The sequence below is a fragment of the Anabrus simplex genome, chromosome 2 (genome assembly GCF_040414725.1).
Source record: "Anabrus simplex isolate iqAnaSimp1 chromosome 2, ASM4041472v1, whole genome shotgun sequence".
Taxonomy (NCBI): Eukaryota; Metazoa; Arthropoda; class Insecta; order Orthoptera; family Tettigoniidae; genus Anabrus; species Anabrus simplex.
Window position 1 is genome coordinate 652,516,920 of NC_090266.1, and position 18,219 is coordinate 652,535,138.

The 18,219-nt window shown below is 37.1% G+C and overlaps 1 protein-coding gene across 3 annotated transcripts in view; it reads right to left on the reverse strand.

Annotated features, from left to right (window-relative positions):
• Window positions 1-18,219, reverse strand: part of LOC136862994 (uncharacterized) — a 319,777-nt gene that overhangs the window by 81,862 nt on the left and 219,696 nt on the right. For all 3 annotated transcript variants that reach the window (XM_067139304.2, XM_067139303.2, XM_067139302.2), the window contains exon 10: window positions 2,789-2,938. In XM_067139304.2, coding sequence (XP_066995405.1) covers window positions 2,789-2,938 — 150 coding nt within the window. The remainder of the gene's footprint in view (window positions 1-2,788; window positions 2,939-18,219) is intronic.

Genomic DNA, 18,219 nt, shown 5'->3' on the forward strand with positions numbered 1-18,219 from the left:
CAGAAGAGACATTAACTAAGAGGCCAGTTAAGAGGAAAATCCGATGTATTTGTTACCTTCCTCTCTCCCAACCGAATGAGTTTATTTCTAGTTTTGTTGTGTGTTTTTTGGTTTCCTCCTTTCTTGGATTTACCTGGCCTAATCTTTATCCTATCCTATTCTTATGAAGAATGATCAGGAATAACTACCCCCACTCCATTATGATAAAATGAAATGGCGTATGTTTTTTAATGCCAGGAGTGTCCGAGGACAAGTTCGGCTCGCCAGATGGAGGTCTTTTCATTTGACACCTGTAGGTGACCCTTGCATCATGATGAGGATGAAAAGATGATGACAACACACACAACCAGCCCTTCTCTCAGTGGAATTAACCAATTAGGGTTAAAATTCCCGACCCTGCCGGAAATCGAACCTGGGATCCTGTGACCAAAGGCTAACCATTAAGAGGACAAATAGGGACAAATATTCGTTTATAGGAACGGCAGTTAAGCATTGGAATAACTTACGAAGGGAAATGTTCAATAAATTTCCAATTTCTTTGAAATCATTTAAGTAAAGGCTAGGAAAACAACAGATAGGGAACTGCCACCTGGGCGACTGCCCTAAGTGGAGATCAATAGTGATTGATTGATAGCCATGGAGCTGGACTTCCATTATGGTGAGAGGCAGAAAGGAGTTTGTTAGGGAACTGAGAAGAAATTGATTTACGAGAAGTGGGATTGTTTAATCTATTTATAAAGATAGCAGTCTACGCAGATGTAGAGTTCATCCTCGAACTTTCGTGTCTGCATGTTTGTCCTTATCTTTCCTTGCATTTCTTCTTGGTGTATATTACCATCCTGCTGTATTCAATGTACTCTTATTTCCAAAGGAGAAATATTTTGCGACAAACATACTATATGATTTGAAAAGGAAACTGACTTCTAATTAACAGCATTCTCTCTATCCACAGTGCACACAATTGTGATGATATTGCATAGCAAACTTCCTCAATTCTTTCTGTAGTTGCTCCTGTTTCCAACACTAAATCAAGATAAAACAATGCCTATGACAAAACACAGAAGTATGTCAGCGGACATGATTTTCATTTTAAGTGCATGGACAGAATATTTTTAGAATCAGTCTTCAAAACTCTGAGCTCTACCTGAAAAGAATTCTTAAATAAATCAAGGGTTGAAAGTAATGTCCCATCTACAATTCTAACATTTCTCACATTAGCAGCTCTTGCCTGTGTACACATTCAAATATCACAACAAAATCTCATAGACTGTACACATTTCAACTGATAAGTGTTATCTTGGTCACAAGCTGCCTTCTCTTCTTCACCATGTTGTAACAAGGAATTTCAGGAATTGTTTTTGATGGTCTTTTACTTACTAGCGGTAAGTCTCTGATGAACTAATATTTATTTGTTCAGCTTATCAAGTATAAAATATATATTTAAAAAAACCAAAACAAACCCCATGGCGCAATAGCCCCGAAGAGCCATGGACTAACAAGCGACCGCTGCTCAGCCCGAAGGCCTGCAGATTACAAGGTGTTCTGTGGTCAGCACGATGGATCCTCTCGGCTCTTATTCTTGGCTTTCTAGACTGGGGCCGCCATCTCACCATCAAATAACTCCTTAATTGTAATCATTTAGACTGAGTGGACCTCGAACCAGTCCTCAGATGCAAGTAAAAATCCGTGATCTGGCCAGGAATCGAAGCCAGGGCCTCCGGGTAAGAGGCAGGCGCACTACCCCTACACCGCGGGGCCGGCATAAAATATATATCCTTTACAATTTAAGGACTTAATATGTTAATTTCCAGTAACATGGAAGAAAAAAACTTTCAGACCCTTCAATATCGCATACAGTACACTATAATTATGTAATTATTTTCCAACTCATAATTTGTTTCAATTCTAGCACTTATTTAAACATCTGCTATCATAAGATTTTAAAATATCTATCTAACTGAAAACTGTTTTGAAAATTAGGTGATGCTTGTGTTTTAAATTGCTTTGTTTTGTTTCAAACTTCTGCTGGAGCAATGAAATTGTACCATCATTTGAACTTCTGAAATTAATACAGTATTTTTCTCTTCTACTAAGGAGAACTGTTCAGTATTTGTTAAAGTTTCTTCTCATCTAACAGATCACTCTTCAAATACAGAGAAATAACAAAAGTCAAATAGATAATAATATCACAAGAAATAAAAGTATGTAGATATAAAAAAATCCTATCCAAATGTTGAATCATCAGTCTTGACCAGGCAAAATCCAAACAGCTCTTATAGTGATGTTACCAATTTTACTTTTACAATCACTGACTACAATTTGTCAGATAAACTCTTTTGAAATCATCAGACAAAAGGCATTGCAGGATATATCTAGTAACCCATAATGATATGCCTACATCACCTTGGTCGAGGAAATATAAACAGCTTGGCAGCAGCAAACAATACTATGATATGGTATATTCTTATGTTTCATTTTGCAGAAATAAAATTACAATGTAGTATTCATACTGTACATGCAGGTGGAGCTAAGGAATATTTGTAAATGGTAGGTGACAAAGTCTAACTTTTATATTCTATATTCTAATAAACAGAGATCAGTGGTATTCTAAGGCTAATGTACAAAGCATATCGTTAAAGAATTGCTGTATAGATAAAATAATTTTTAACTCTGAACCAACTGGAATAATTCATTAATAGGAGGTGGAAGGGATCAACCCAAAGAGCCTCTATCTCTTTTACTTCCCCTGGATTCCTAAAATAAAAATGCATCATAATTCTGTTCCTACCTGTTTATTGTTTGCTGCAGGCATCACTTTCACTAAGACCGGAATACCCTTGGCAGGTTTCAACAGGGCGAAAGGTGTTTGCCCTTCACGTTTAGCAGTACTCATTGCTCTGGTATTGATCGGGTCGATGAGAACACCATCACTGGGCTCCTGTTGAAGAGTATCACTACATTTTCAAATACAAGCTCTAATTACATAACAATACAGGTAAAATGTTATGAACTAAGTATCACTACACCGAGTGAATCCTAAGACAAGGCTGTACATCAGCAATACACACAATACGGTTTAACGTATTACTTGTACAGTTGCAGAGAGCCTCACCAGCACAAAGGATCTGCTACCCAGTGTCATCTTATTCAATGCAAATGGCTTATTTTATACATTAGATGTAGAACCCTTTCTGTACCTAATATGATCAACAGATATAACATAAAATAAATATAACTGATGCTAAGGGTGGCCTCTGTTAAGTTCTAAGGAGCAGAAACTTCTACCCAAAAGAAATGGAGGAACAGGGTAAACCAATTTGAGAAGAAAGAAGGAATAATAAACTAAAGTTTAAAAAAAAGTTTATTGCTGGGTATGGGGTGGTCACACCATCAAAGGTTGCACATTTGCATCTGGTTGCTAAAATTTTGAGGCTGCCCCTAACTGACACACGAGAGGTCACTCTGTTATACAACCTGTGACAATAAAGTTCAGTGAATAGTGCTGTACTATCATCAGAGATGAACAATGCCCGACAGTGACTTTACTGTCCTTCAAAATAGTCCCCTCCCATACCTATGCACTGCTGAGATCGGCCATACATGTCCTGGAAACTTTGCAAGAAGGCTTCCTTTGGGATAGTGTTCAAAAGCCTCATCATGTTTCGTTGGATGTCAGGAATATCGTCAAATCTCTTTCCTTTCAAAGCGAGTTGAGTCGTGGGAATAGGAAGAAGTCTGGAGGATTGAGATCTGGTGAGTTTGGGGGATGTTCGAGTCGCACCACCCCCTTTTTTGCCATGAACTGTTTGAAGATATTGGCTGTGAGTGGGCGAGCGTTGTCATAGACAAAAAACCATGAACCTTGGTGTGCGTACTGGGGTCGTACCCTGCGTAGATGTTTCATGAAACAGGTCAAAATTTCAATGTACCGTGCAGCATTCAATGTCATTCCCTCGGGTAGAAATTCCTTGTGGATAATGCCTTGACTATTGAAAAAGGTAATGAGCATCGTTTGGATGCATGACTTTTCGGCTCTGACCTTTTTCTGATGAGGGGATCCCGGAGAACCCCTTACACTTTCCACCTTCACATTTAACAATGAAATTTACAAGGTTACCAATATTTTTAAGAAACAAGGTGGTAAAATAGCTTTCAAAACCAATAATAAAATCGTGAACATTTTACACAACACGTCACATATCAATAAGACCAACAGATTCTTAAAATCAGGAGTCTATAGGATCAAATGCAACACCTTAATATTTCGTACATGGGACAGACAGGGAGAAATTTCAATATAAGACACCATGAACACACCAACACCATAAGATATAATAAATTTTCAGCTCTTGGCCAACACATGCATGACTATAACCATAAATTCACCAGTACTGAGCAGGATATGGACATTCTTGAAATAACAAATAAGGGTCCTTTACTTAACATAATAGAAAACTGCTGTATACACCTAGATCAGTATTTTAATGCCAATTATAATCTCAATGAAATCGCAGAGAAATCCAATATCTTATTTGACCCGCTTATTACTATTCATAAAACAATAATAATCCAGAAAACCACAAATCATTTCTAAGTTTAATTAAAGGTAATTTTCCACAGCAATTACCCCTATACCCACACCCTTCAGCCCCGCCTTAAGGTAACTCCTCCTCCCTCTTCCCTCCCTACCCACGCCACATCCGCCCGGTCCAACCCGCTTGCCCCTTCCCCGCACAATTCCATTCCTCGCACACATTTTCATACACCAGTTGCACACTGCTAGCTACGCTTCACATACTGCTGCGCAAGGTGAGTATCCTTCACTTACTTTATCATCCCTTCTTCTTTTTCTACACTTTTTGTTAATTTTGGTTTTTTCTTATTTCAATAGGTCCTAATTTTTCCGCAATGGACTGAGACTTCCGTCTATTCAAACCATCGCTCGTAATGTGTATTTACAATCTTAGAAGACATTCAATTGACATGTTCATATTAGTCCACACAATTGCATTACTTAATCTTTGCAAGCCATATCAACATTATTAGGACTCTAATGTAAGATATATCTGAAATACTTTCTGTAATAAGAGTTAAATTCTATCCAATGACACATGTCCACTAGTTAAAGCAGTGTATAATTGAGCCACAACATAGACTGTAATACCTACAGAATTTACTAGAGAGAATTACTTGTATACTATTTGTAGTTCAACATTTTAGCATAATTGATTGTAATTACTTTAGGTACTTTAATCCTATCCTGTGTACATAACAATATTTTAGCATCTTAACGTACCCAGAATGATAGCGTTTGGTCCAATTCAACTACTCATCACAGCACATATTATAATTGTTCATACAATTCATATCACTAGTTTTATGCTGTTCATTAATAGAATACGTATTGTTTTAGGATATTTTGACTAAAATGTGTATTTATTTGATTATGGCTGATGATGACCCCGAGGAGGGTCGAAACTAGTTCCAAGCAACTTAATGTAATGTGAATATATGCATTGCAAAAGGAATGTATTGAATAGGTGGAAAAATTTTATAAGAATTAATCACATGTAATCTCAGTTCAATATGGATCAATCAAAAATGAAATTTATAACCCTTGACAATCTTCCCCTTTCATCAATGAGTGCTGGAGGTGCAGCTGTGGATAGGGAAAATACTAAAAGAAAAAAATACAGTGATTTGTTAGACAAATTCTTCTTTGTGCAGTAGCAATTGAACTGAGTGGTACCTGCGGCAATGATGGCCTCAATTTTATCAAAGAGGTTGGCCAACAGATTGATCAGATTTCTGGCGATACCTGTTCAACTGCTTTTCTTATTCAGTGCATCAGCATAGCTCTAATGCGTGGGAATGTCACATCCATTCTCAGATCACTACCTCCTGGTAAAGAGCTGGATGAATTTTTTCTTCTTTAGACACGACTTTGTATTTAATGGAAATTGACTTTTAGAATAAAGAATAAATGAAATGAAAAAAATTTTCACTTTGTATATGGTATCTTGCCACAGTGTTATAAATGTGTTAATTAGTTTTTCTTTCGTCGACGATCATTGCTTGGATCATATTTGTTCTACATCATTGTGACCTAAGTTAAGTGTTGAGAATTGGAAGTATTTTACCTTTTATTTGGAGAACAGTGCCAAATTAAGTCAAATCAAATTAATTCAAAATTAATTCAATTAAATTAAGTTGTTTTCACAGTCGACTTAATCTTATTTCCATAAGATCAGGTGTACCATCAATGATAAATTCGGAATTATCAGTAAAACCAGATCAAATAGTGTTAAGGACAGTTATTTTGACATTTTCAAAATAATTCTTGCTAAATATAATGATTTTCGACATAATGCGTAATTAATTAATGTTTGGATGACTTTGAATGGTTGTTTTTTAATTTAAAGTAATTCAATTCTGGAAAAGGAAGAGCATTTCATTAATTTATATTCACACTATTGTAAAATTTAACCTTCCGGTGGAATAAGTGTAATATCTCATTTATTACAAGACAAGGGATAGATTATATCACCCTATTTGACAACTTCTGTTTGTTTGATTTGATTGTTTGATTGTAATTAATTGGTGATCTTTTGTTGGATCGTTTTCCATTAACATAGATAGTTAGGAATGCCAGATAATTAATGAATAAATCTGTGCACTATTTTATAAAGTTAAGAATTAAAAAAAACACTGCATCAAAATTCATTTGTTTATCACTTTTGCAATATTCTCAGTTTTTCCAATGTTAGGTACTAACAGTCAAGGTATCCTTCACTCAGTAGGCCTACTATTAGAATACTGTATGTGACAAAATAAATGACACTGAAATGTTATTTAATTGCAATAATACATGTGTTCAAAATGTGTACAATCATCTGCCACACATTGTTGATAATGTTTCTTATTGAATATGTTGATAAACAAAGGTTGCTGTAAAGATGCAAAAAAGGGCATTATCTTCTTGCATAATTTGGGAATATTTGTAGGTGGGTCACTTGTCTTGGAAACTGATTCTTTCAACATGCTCCATATGCAGGCATCTGGGGCTGTGAGATCCAGGGAACAAGAGGGGTATTGGACTGGAGTTCCATAAGACATTAGCCGGTCTCCAAAGTCTTGTTGCAGAAGGGTAAGTGACATCTCCCCCAATGTGGGCTGTAGCTCCATCTTGCTGCATTCAGTATCGTTGGTGCATCAAAAATGGTGAAAACCCCACAAGAATGGGGTAATAATGATGCCTTTGTAGACTATCTGGTCCACTGTTCTGTTTTAGGATTGCGTGCAGAATCCTCAACGAAATAAGGGACCAATATTCCATGACCGGACACAGCATGCCGAAGCGTCCTGTATAGTGGTTTCTATATAATGGAATAAGGCAATTAAAACCCTAAAAGGCAAGTTGTTTGTCAGATAATGTAGCCATCAAGGAGAATGTGGCTTTTCTTCCTAGTGGTTTAACTTTGCACTAATGCAGCAAAGGTTTCCGGTGACACAAGGATGGCAAATGGCTAGGATCGGGAAGCTAGCGGCTATGTCCTTAATTAAGGTACAGCCCCATCTTTTACCTGGTGTGAACATGGGAAGCAATGGAAAACCATTTTCATGTCTGCTGATGGTAAGATTTGAACCCACCATCTCCTGAATGCAAGCTCACAGCTATGCAACCTTAACTGGCCAGCCAACTCGCTCAGTGGAGTACTGTGTGTGTACTGCCTTGGAGTGGTGTGTGTGCCATGGTTGGTGTGATTAGAGTTGGAGCATTGTTTATTGACATTGTTATGAGGAGTATTGTAGTGCTCGATAACACTGTTGCTGTTATGTAACCACTGTTTAATTGTCAGTGTTAAGTAGTTCACTGTGTGGAGCAGCCATGTGAACTGACTGTGTTGACTGTGTAAGCAGCAGACTTGCTCTGGAGTTTAGCCAAGAAACAATTGTCAGGTGTTGTGGTCGTCAGCATTCCTGTGTTCAAACCTGTCTGCGTGGAGCTATTGTGTGTGATGTGACTGAGCGTGCAGAGTGAAAGAGAAAGCTGAAGCCTGTCAATAAGGATGATAGCCTGTACCAGGTAAAGACTGCTCAGCTGCTTCCTGCTCTGAGAGACTTGTAAATACACAGCTATCAGTGGAGTGTGGTCATTTATGGTTGAATATAATTGTGTGTGTAAATATTAGGTGGTTAGAAACAACATGAACTGGGTACATAAGCATTAGGGTGTTGGTCAACTGATAAAGATTTAAAGATTTTTTTTTTTTTTTTTTGCAAGTTGCTTTACGTCGCACCGACACAGATAGAGCCTATGGAGACGATGGGACAGGAAAGGGCTAGGAGTGGGAAGGAAGCGGCTGTGGCCTTAATTAAGGTACAGCCCCAGGATTTGCCTGGTGTGAAAATGGGAAACCATGGAAAACCATCTTCAGGACTGCCGATAGTGGGATTCGAACCCACTATCTCCCAAATACTGGATACTGGACGTGCTTAGATAAAGAATTTGAAATAAATAATTCGATATCTCAAGCTGTTGTAATTTTATCAGCTACTGAAGTCATCCAACCAGATCGCTTCGCGGGCAAATTCAAATGGGACTTCTTATGTATGTGGCTTAAGACTGGCTTAAGAGCACCAATTGATGTGAGTCCATATCCACTGTTCGCATGCCACATGGCTCCTTAACGAACATTTCTGTAATTCGTCAATCGCCTAGCAGCTACCAATGCCGAAAAATCAGCGTGAAACAGAAACACCCCATGTGTTTTAGCCAGTGTCACCATAGCGCACTTGTTATGATGCGATTCTGTCACCTCGGAGGCCCATGTTCAGACCCCTCCTTTGGCGAAGATTTTTTCTTCGATTGATGCTCTCAAGCTGGTTTTAAGCCTGTGCAGATTTAGCAACAACGCCTCGCAAAGCCCATTTGAAGTCACCCGTGAAGCGATCCGATTGGCTAAATTCATCAGCTGGTTAAATGACAACGGTGCGAAATAACTGATTATATTTTCCAAATAATTTATCAACATAAGCAACCTTCTAACGCTCATATGCCCGGTTCACATTGTTTCCGACCACCCTGTATATGTGTATGTACTAATTGGGCCAACCTGAATTAAAGTGGATCGGGAAAATGGACACCATTTGGTTCACAACAATACATTTCTTATTGTTATTTACATACAGTATTTTATAATACATTTTCACAAAATTTGTAGGTCTGTTGGAAAAATGATGTGTTGGTGAGACTTGCGATGATCTAATATAATTTTAGACCGACTAACATTGCTTCATTTCTCCACTTATTTATTTACTGCAGAGATGACCCTAAAAGTGGGGAAAGCAAATACACTAGAGTCCCGTTAATCCATACCCCGTTAATCCTAAAGTCCGGTTAATCCGAACTGAAATATTCAATTTTAAAAAAATTCTCCTTATTGAAATGAAAGAACATATTATAGAATGAAGATTTACTCATATTAGTCATATTTTACTAGAATAACTTAATGTAAACATAATTACACATCATAAAACATCAATCACTGGTCGTTTATCTTTACACAGTATGTTAGTTTCTTGTGCCGTAGTGATTGGGACCTACTCAAAGATGCAGTGTTAAATCAGCGTCTCATAAACATCACATCAGTGGGCATAGCAGTGGAATGTTTCTCGACGTAGCGTACTGCAAGTTCTAAGGCGGCCGCGGCATCTGAATGTGACACTAGTTGTTCATTGTGGTCTTCTTCGTCGTCACTCTGTTCCTCATCAACTCCAGATTCTTTCTCCACCATAGCAACAATTTCTTGGTCTGTTTGTAATTGATGACGGTCAGCTTCCATCCACTTGCTAATGTCATTTTCATTGTTGTTTTCTCATCTACGGGTTCTTAACTACCCTACTGTAATTTTATACAGTATTTTATTAACGTAACTGCTAAAGAATGGACATTTCAAATTACAGTATGTGCTGTACTGTATTGTAGAAATTATTTTCCTCGGACGTTTTAGGAGCTGGCCTTCCGACCTCAACTTGGCACGTTCGATCCTGGCTCAGTCCGGTGGAATTTGAAGGTGCCTAAATACGCCAGCCTTGTGTAAGTAGATTTACTGGCATGTAAAAGGACTCTTGCAGGAGAAAATCCTGGCACCTAGGTGTCTCTGGAAACCGTAAAAGTAGTTAGCGGGACGTAAAACCAATAACATTATTTTTAGAAAATATTTTCCGGTTAATCCAAAAATGTCGTAATCCGAACAGACTCTGGTCCCAATTAGTTTGGATTAACGAGACTCTACTGTAGTTATAAAATGAGAATGACAGAAAAATATAAAGAAACTTTTCCACAAACTTCCTGTGCCTCTGATTGGTTGCTACATCCGCTGAGTTTTCCTCATGCTAGAGATTCTCCTTGCGAGACTTGGTTGCTACATCCGCTGAGTTTTCCTCATGCTAGAGATTCTCCTTGCGAGACTTATTTTCATGCTTCTGAGTCAGGGTTTAGCTCTTTGATAATCAGCTGACTCAGGTAAGGATTTTACAAATGCAATTACTCAAAGGAAAATTCAAAATGATGAAATAATTTGTTTTAGGGATCACACTGAACTGTTCAAAAATAATGAATATTCATTTATAAACATGTCAGCTTTTTGGGATGAAGTCTAGTAGGACACTGAAAAATTAGAGACTACAAACTGTATATGTTGTTTAAATTATATTGGTTGTTTGAATTTGTTACTATGGACTGTGGAAAATTCTACTAATTTTCTTTTTTTTTTCAGGCCCCTAATTATATCAGAGGACAAGAAAATTGTCAAAATATTATTTCAACACTAATAATATTAATACAACAGACTTCATGTTTTCCATTTACATAACACTAATGAAAGGCCAAAGCAAAACATTTTAGACATGAATAACTTGGTCTGGAATGAAAGTAATTGAATGATGTTGCATAATTTATTAGAAAGAGCCAGTCCATGTTATTAACTAAAATTTTTAAAGAATTTACTTTTTTCAGTAAAAATGTTAATTTCATTCATGGAGAAACATTTCAAGATGGCACAATTTTTATAGGTTAAAGGAGATGATAACAAAAATGTCTAATTGCTTCAGAATCAAATAGTGTATCAGGCAGTGTTTAACTACATATTTGCTTTTGCTGAGCACTGCAAAACCAGTAAACCAAGGAAACATTAATAGCTCTCACATCACTGCGCTGTAGGTGGTGAGTGAGCTAACAACTCCATCCAGATGATTGTTACAATATGCACACTGCCACTCTTCCATTTATTTGAAGTGTTGTTTATTATAATCAAGTGTGATAATGTTTGTTGAAACCTGTAATGTGTATGGCTGTAACAACAAAATTAGTAGAAATCGAAAGTGTAGGGAGAAAGAAATATGTTACCATAGAGGAAAAATTTTTTCCTGTAAGGGAGTTACTGTGTGTTCAGTGCATTTTAAATATACAGACTATGATGAAACATAACTTTGGAAATGAAGTTGATGCCTAAGGAAAAGCTACAAGGGCCAAAATTGAAGCCAGGGCTGTTCCTTCAATAAGATATCTGGGGCCGACAGATGTACATACTTCCAACATAAATGGTCCATTATTGAAAATTACAAATTTTCCAGCTAACTCATTCTTGGCTGCCAGCGTTTCGACCCAGTGTGCCAATATGGGCTCATCAGTTGGTAACTAGCACATCTATCAATACGCATGGCTAGTGCATGTGCATGGGAATCAATATCTATATCATCAGATGGAAATACTTTTCATGCAGGAATGTTATTCATATGGAAGCCACTTCACAAAATGCATTGTGGTAGTACTCATCAGTAACTAAAAAGAGCACGATGGAAAGGTATGAGACTAAACGACGAAGGGAGTTTGATTGCACAGTATTAAACAAAAGTGATAACGATAAAAATGAACTTGTAATATATAATCTTCATCTCCGTATCGACGAACTACACAATTACAAATAGGAAAGGATTTCCACCTATCAATACTTATTTATTGCACTTATTATGCTGCAGTACTGATTTCGACCCCCTACTTAGGGTCATCTTCAGATGAACAATACATTCACATCTATGTCATGAAGCTATGATTAAGATTACATTGTCTAGGGAATGCCATACGATAATAAACATTTGGTCACATCCAAATGGGGCATGTCGAAACGGGAACTGGCGTGTATGTCACTATGTGCGACAATGCAATTTTATGTCTATAATGATATGCTTTAGGTCTTAAAATTAGTTTATAAAACACATCTCTACTTAAAACTAACTTATATATATAAGTTAAATACAATATATATAGGAACACTTCATGCACATGAATGTTCGTGTCTTGCGTGTTGTTCAATTCATCGGTTGACTTCTGTGTTCAAGTCTTATTTACATAGTTGTACACTTGGTTGCTGTTTCTGGAGTTTAAATGATATGATTTGCTTGTAAAATTGTCACGTTGTATGTATAAAAGATTTTGTCTTCATGTATATACAAAGAATAAAACACTTTCCAATTTTAAAAAAGGGTGCTGGACGTATGGATAGAATTAGGCTAAAATATGTATATTTGGCTCAGCTGTGTGTTGAATCTTGTTGCTTTATGTTAAAATCGAATCATGTTGTCCTGTGACGTCCACAAAATTTGAGTGGCATTGGGTTCAAAGTAGTGGCTCCTTTCCCATTTGTAGCTGTGCAGTGATGTTATATTATTGTTATTGGTGTGGCTGAGTTGTGTTTGATATGCGATCAAACTTGTGATCCTTTCCTATTTCTAAAAATGAACTCAACGTTCAGATTGATATGCGTGAAAATATTTTACCACACACACACAAATGTAGTTTAGAAATACAGTGTGAGTTAGGAAGTGAAATAGCTATAAAATACTTAGACGCTGAAACTTCTGGCCCAGCCCTGAACAATGATGTAATGGTAGATCACTTGAGTGACAGTTTCTATGAACCAGATGAAAGTGATATTAGTGATACTGAAAATAAACACACTCAGAATGATGTACATATTACAGCTTCATATTTCTTTGTTGCATGGACAAGTTTACTCACAGTCTTCGAAATTTGTTACTTTTAATTTTATTTTTTGTAATATCTGAAGCCATCTCTTTTCAGTTTTGATTCAGTTAATTTTTAACTGCTAGGTTCTGCAGTCAACCAAAACTAATTTTGAGTAATAAATTTATAAAGGACCTGAAAAAGGAAACACATATGGTAACAGTATTATACCTGAAAAAGAAACAACTTAATTAAAAAAGCATGACATGTTTTGTTCTTGGAAGAACATCATCAGATTCCATCAAATCACAAGCATTGAATGCTTGGTTGGAGACAAATAAGACTTCTTTAAGATAAATTCCAGATTTCAAGTTCATAAGTATTTAAAAAGAAATAAACTTAAATGTTTATACATTTCTAAACATTTGAGCGAGACGATAGCTCTCGATAAAGTACAGTACATCCAGAAGTTCAGGTGTGGAAGGCCAGTATAAATAATTATTTATGCTGGGCAGAACAAACATGTAAAGCCCACCATAAATGATTATGTGTTAAGTGATTAATTTACATCAATTTTTCACCACACAAAAAATGAGCTTAGGTGGTTATAAAATGGTGAATGGAAATCCTATGAGCACGATACATTAATAAGGAAGGAAGAGATAAAGAAAATGTGGATTAAAGTAAATTCAGGTGCAGAACATCAATTCATTCTCGCTCCTCAGACATACTGATGAAGTTCGTTTGATAATGTCAGCCAGTAACATGCATCTTTTGTGCATTACTGAAACCTGGGTATCTGACAAAATTAGCTCTACCCTTGTAAAACTGGAAGGATACTCTGTATCGGCATGATTGCACTGGCAGACGCGGCAGTGGTGTAGCAGTATATTGCAGAAATTATATAACTTGTAGAATAATTAGTAAATCATCATCTGGCATGACTCCACATACGGAATATATGTTTGTTGAGACCATAATTAACCATCAAAAAGTACTGATAGGAGTTGTCTATAAACCACCTACTGTTAGTAACATTTCTGACCTTGACATTGAACTCAAACTAGTACCAACCTATTATACTTCACGGTGACTTTAACACAGATATTTTAGCCCCGACTAGCAAGTCCAATCGAATCAGCAACCTATTTACCCTTCGTTGACATGACGATCTTACCACTAAATGAAACTAATCATGTTCATACACTTAGATATACAAGACATATTGGAATTGACCTCCTAAATACAAATAAACCGCATAAAGTTCTTAAGTATGGTCAATTTTCTGTACCTGGCATCTCCACTCATGACTTAATTTACATGTGCTACTATGTACCAAAGTACAAAGCTAAATACATTAGTTTTAGGGATCTGAAAAATATTGATTTACAATAACTCCAAAATAATGAGTACAGTTTACCTTTGGAAACTATAAAGCGACTGCACGACACAGACAAGATTTAACTCTCTACTCCACAGGTTTATATGACAGCATGCTCCTGTTCAGCAAGCTAGAGTCACTCGCTCACCAGCACCTTGATTAACTAGCGACATAAAAGCAGCAATGGCTCGCCATGACACATTATTCCGCCAATACAACCAATGAAATGGACTTTGAAGTGTACCGTCTTTCACGTAGCAGAAAGAAGCAAGTAATTTGAAATAGCAAATTTAAATCACGTTAAAAATGTAACAAGAAACTTGAATGCATGTGACACCTGGAAGCAACTTTGATCTATGGGAGTTGGAAAATGCAAAGATCCTCATGTGCCACCTATATCTCTCGATACACTAAACTCTCACTTCATAACTAACCCAATAAAAGAATCTCAACCTCAAAATCATATCCATCAAAACAAAGGAATCAGCGAGTCCACAGAAAATGATCATCATTTCTTGTTTCACCCTGTTAGCATAAATGATGTAAAGCGTATTTTGAATTCAGTTAAGTCACAAGCTAAAGGAGCAGACAACATCCCAATAGTCTTTACACTGACTGTGTCCTACCAATCATTACCCACATTGTAAACTATTGTCTAACCATGGGGATGTTTCCAACTGCATGGAAGGATGCTCTAGTAACCCCCCAATATTAAATCATACCATAGCAAATACTCCATCTGATTAATTTTTTTTTTTTTTTTGTTAGTTGCTTTACGTCGCACTGACACAGATAGGTCTTATGGCGACGATGGGATAGGAACGGCCTAGGAGTTGGAAGGAAGCATCCGTGGCCTTAATTACCATCTGATTAAGAAACCATTTCCATACTTCCCCCTCTCTCAAAAGTTCTTGAACGACTTGTATACTAGCAGCTAGTAGAATTCTTAACCAGTCATTCTCTTTCGGACCCTTTGCAATCTGACTTCAGAAAGTCACACAGTACCACAACTGCTCTTCTTTGGGCAATAGATGGCATAAGACTACACAACGGACAAATGGCAGATGACGGTACTGACACTCCTTCCCATACTACTATCCAAGCAACACTCTCTGCATATCGGCGAGATAGCCCTAAATTTTTTTAATCATACCTTACACAGTTGTAAAAACTCAAAGATCCCAATGGGAGGTAAAAGCATCCAGTGTCTGTTATAGAACCCCCACTGTTCGTCCTGCACATTAATGATGTATCATCCACACTTCCATATTGTAATGACCACTTATATGCTGGTGATCTACAGATATACAAACACACCACTATAAACAATTTATATGAAACAATCCAGCATATTAACCCAATTGCATATTTGACAAACCTAGTCATTTGTGCACTACTCTATATCAATACATGTAGTTCAGTTACTAACCCACAGATGCCACTTATATGCATTCTGAGATGAAGTTTAGACGTGCGGCTTTGGTTATTTCCCTTGCTCCAGGTTATCGCACACTCCCACAACAAGAGAGAAAAGAATCTTAGTTCATATTATTTCACTCACGTCAGTTGTCATCACTGTGTCCAGCAGATGTGTTGATGAAGATGGAATATGAAAGCCAACAGATGGTGTCTTAGAGAGCAATACTGAAGGCAGTTCAGTTTGTGACTATGAAATAGATCCTGAAGGTCTTAGTTCGAGTTCTAGCGATGTGTGTAATAGTGTTGATGACACTGAAAGTGGTAAAAATGACGACGGTGGGCCAAGTATTTTGAAATGAGTTTGTACCTCAGTATAATCTAACTTGAGTTACTGGAACTGGACAAAAAGTCTTTCAAAACGAGTTTGTACCTTGGCACAGACTAACTTGACTGAGTGGAACTGGACGAAAAGTGACAATAACTCTGTTGTACATAAGTTTAGTGAATACAGTGAGGTTAGTTGCAACTTACTGAAAAAGTATGATACGCAGTCATTCTCTCAACTCTGAGTTTTTTGTGAACACACAAACCCTTTGTCTAAAAAATATCTGATGAAACATTCCATTGTTGGATGCGTTTGTGAATGGCCGGTTGGAGAGAGAGAGAGAGAGAGAGAGAGAGAGAGAGAGAGAGAGAGAGAGAGAGAGAGAGAGAGAGAGAGAGAGAGAGAGAGAGAGAGAGTGTGTGTGTGCATGCGTGTGTTTTTTTTTCATTCAGTGCTATTTATATATTAGTGTTTTCATTTTTTTAAGAATGAATGGCTAGGGAGTGCATTAACGAGTATGAGGGAGGAGTTGGAGAGTTTGAGAGAGATAATTAGGATTCTCTCAGAAGACAGGAAGGAAGGTAGGCCTTCCTCAAACAATGTACAGGATACAGTAGACATAAAAGTGGGATGGGAAGGAAAGGGGGGAATTGTAGCAGACAGGAGGTCTAATATTCTAAGGGCAAGGAGATTTCACGTTGGTACTAACAACATAGGCACAGAACAATCACATGCAGCATACCATGCCAGCTGGCAAAAACATATGACTCGTAATTATGTATCAGCTACATTGTTTTCTGTGTTAGGATCAACATTTTACTGTTGTCGTTTGTTGTCCTAGAATAATGTATTGATAAATGTGTAATGACTTTAACCTCTTCCTAATGCTGTTGAAATAGGTTATAATTTGGACAATGTTTCACGAAGAACAGACAAAATATTCCTTATGTCAACAAAACTGTCTTCTATAGATAGTCATATAAGTCACTGTATTATGCCAACCACAAACAGAATATCAGAAGTCAAATATTTCCCTCATTAATGAAGCTTTATTTGACATTTCCCTTACCCCGAAGGATACCTTCATGTACAACGTCCGATGTTCAAACAACGGGTTAACACAGTACTATTAGGGAGAATACAGCCCATTCTTGCTAATATTAGCTCAGTGCTATAAAGAAAAAGACAAGACAATGCCAGTCAGATTATTATTGTGCTGTTAAGGAAAAGACAGGCTATTATTACTAATATTAGTAGAGTGGTATAATGAAAAACAGGCTATGTATGCTAATACAGTTGAAACCATTTATTACATCATTTTTTTTTTAAACAGTTGCTTTATGTCGCACCGACACAGATAGGTCTTGTGGCGACAATGGGATAGGAAAGGGCTAGGAATGGGAAGGAAGCGGCCGTGGCCTTTATTAAGGTACAGCCCCAGAATTTGCCTGGTGTGAAAATGGGAAACAACGGAAAACCATCTTCAGGGCTGCCGACAGTGGGGTTCGAACCAATATCACTTTTAACAACATATTGGATATAATGGCAAAATCTAATGGTCCCCCTCTAAATCCTACATTAACAATGTATTTCAAAAACTGCTTAGTACGATGTCGCCTTTTAGGACAACTTGTATAAAACAACGTATTTTTATCGGTGTCAATTACCTAGATGTTAGGCCCCTTTCAACAACAAGCACCATCAACACCCATTTTTATCACATTTTCGGAGAAATGTACCGCCTATAATGTCCAATGGTTTTTTTCCCCTTACTTGTTCAACACTGCACTAACCCAGTGAAGGTTTTTGGCGATGGAAGGATGGGAAAGGGGAAGGATTGGGAAAGTAGCAGCTGTGGCCTTACGTTGATTTTTGTTTGTTTCTTATTTGGGGATTGCTGACAACAATGTAATGCTTATTATTGTAGATTTTAAATCAGTATGTCTGTTACATAGTCAAGGCAAACATCGCTGCGAAGTTGTTGCAAAAGAAAAGTGTTTAATATTGAAGAAAAGACACACATAATATCGCAAAGGAAGTGCGTGTATCACACCCAACGATTTCTAC